The sequence below is a fragment of the Olea europaea genome, unplaced genomic scaffold, assembly GCF_002742605.1.
Source record: "Olea europaea var. sylvestris unplaced genomic scaffold, O_europaea_v1 scaffold29827, whole genome shotgun sequence".
Classification (NCBI taxonomy): domain Eukaryota; kingdom Viridiplantae; phylum Streptophyta; class Magnoliopsida; order Lamiales; family Oleaceae; genus Olea; species Olea europaea.
Genome location: NW_019248464.1, coordinates 1 through 1,375, shown reverse-complemented (window position 1 = coordinate 1,375; position 1,375 = coordinate 1). Strand labels below are relative to the sequence as shown.

Genomic DNA, 1,375 nt, shown 5'->3' with positions numbered 1-1,375 from the left:
AGAAAATGCGACGATGGTGGTATGGGAAATAAGAAAAACAAGCTGATCCTCTTTATTGCTGTGGCTGCTAGTGGAATTCTCCTCATGGTATCATGTTGCTGCTTTTACGTTTACAGTTTCTTGAGGTGGCGTGAGAAAGTAAAAAGTGGGGCCGCTGGGGAGAAAAAGCCCAGCCCAGCTAGGGCTAGTTCAAAGAGCAGTGGAGGTCGTCGTAGTAGCGAAAATGGACTGAAGCTTATTATGTTCAATGACAAAATCACATTAGCAGAAACAATTGAAGCAACTAGGCAGTTTGATGAAGAGAATGTGCTGAGCAGAACCCGACATGGGGTAGTCTTTAAAGCATGTTACAATGATGGAATGGTGCTTGCAATACGCAGACTTCCAAACGGATCACTTGCTGAGAACATGTTCAGAAAAGAAGCGGAATCACTAGGCAGAGTGAAGCATCGAAATTTAACAGTTCTTCGTGGATACTATGCTGGTTCGCCTGACCTCAGACTCCTTGTCTATGATTACATGCCTAATGGAAACCTCGCTACATTACTCCAAGAAGCATCCCACCAAGATGGCCATGTCCTCAACTGGCCAATGCGTCACCTCATTGCACTTGGCATTGCTCGTGGTTTGTCTTTTCTCCATGCAGCCTCAATGGTACATGGCGATTTGAAGCCCCAAAACGTGCTTTTTGATGCAGATTTTGAGGCACATTTGTCGGATTTTGGTCTCGATAAGCTCACAGTGGCCACCGCAACTGAGCCCTCAACTTCAACATCAGTTGGCACATTAGGCTATGTATCCCCAGAATCAACTTTGACTGGTGAAGTCACAAAACAATCTGATGTCTATAGCTTTGGCATTGTATTGTTAGAACTTCTAACTGGAAAAAGGCCAGTAATGTTCACACAAGACGAAGATATAGTGAAATGGGTAAAGAGGCAATTGCAAAGAGGTCAAATTTCCGAGCTTCTAGAACCTGGGCTGCTTGAACTTGATCCCGAATCATCAGAATGGGAAGAATTCTTGCTGGGAATAAAAGTGGGTTTACTTTGCACAGCACCCGTCCCGTTGGATCGACCCACCATGGCTGATATCGTGTTCATGCTTGAAGGTTGTCGTGTCGGCCCCGATATTCCCTCATCCGCAGATCCCACCTCCCATCATTCTCCAGCATGACCCATCGACTAAAATTTGTAACCCAATTCCATTTACTTTTACATTATTTTTCTGCCTTTTCTTGTCAGGAAAAGATTGTTATCAGTAGCTAGTTTTGAAGTTTTAATTATTTTTGGAGTAAAATTTCATATTCTTGGAACTTTTTGCCGCTTTCAATTTCTTTGTGTGATACTGTCCGTGCCATCCGGGATAATGTTGG

General features: G+C 43.7%; 1 protein-coding gene across 1 annotated transcript; it reads left to right on the top strand.

The window, feature by feature from the left end:
• Nucleotides 1-6: 6 nt before the first annotated feature.
• Nucleotides 7-1,317, top strand: LOC111384720 (probable LRR receptor-like serine/threonine-protein kinase At4g36180). The gene has a single exon (XM_023009040.1). The coding sequence runs from the start codon at nucleotides 22-24 to the stop codon at nucleotides 1,174-1,176; it is 1,155 nt and encodes a 384-aa protein (XP_022864808.1). The 5' UTR covers nucleotides 7-21; the 3' UTR covers nucleotides 1,177-1,317.
• The last annotated feature ends 58 nt before the right edge of the window (nucleotides 1,318-1,375 follow it).

Coding starts and splice junctions, on each gene's coding strand:
- LOC111384720 (XM_023009040.1), top strand. CDS start 22: ATGGGAAATAAGAAAAACAAGCTGATCCTCTTTATTGCTGTGGCTGCT.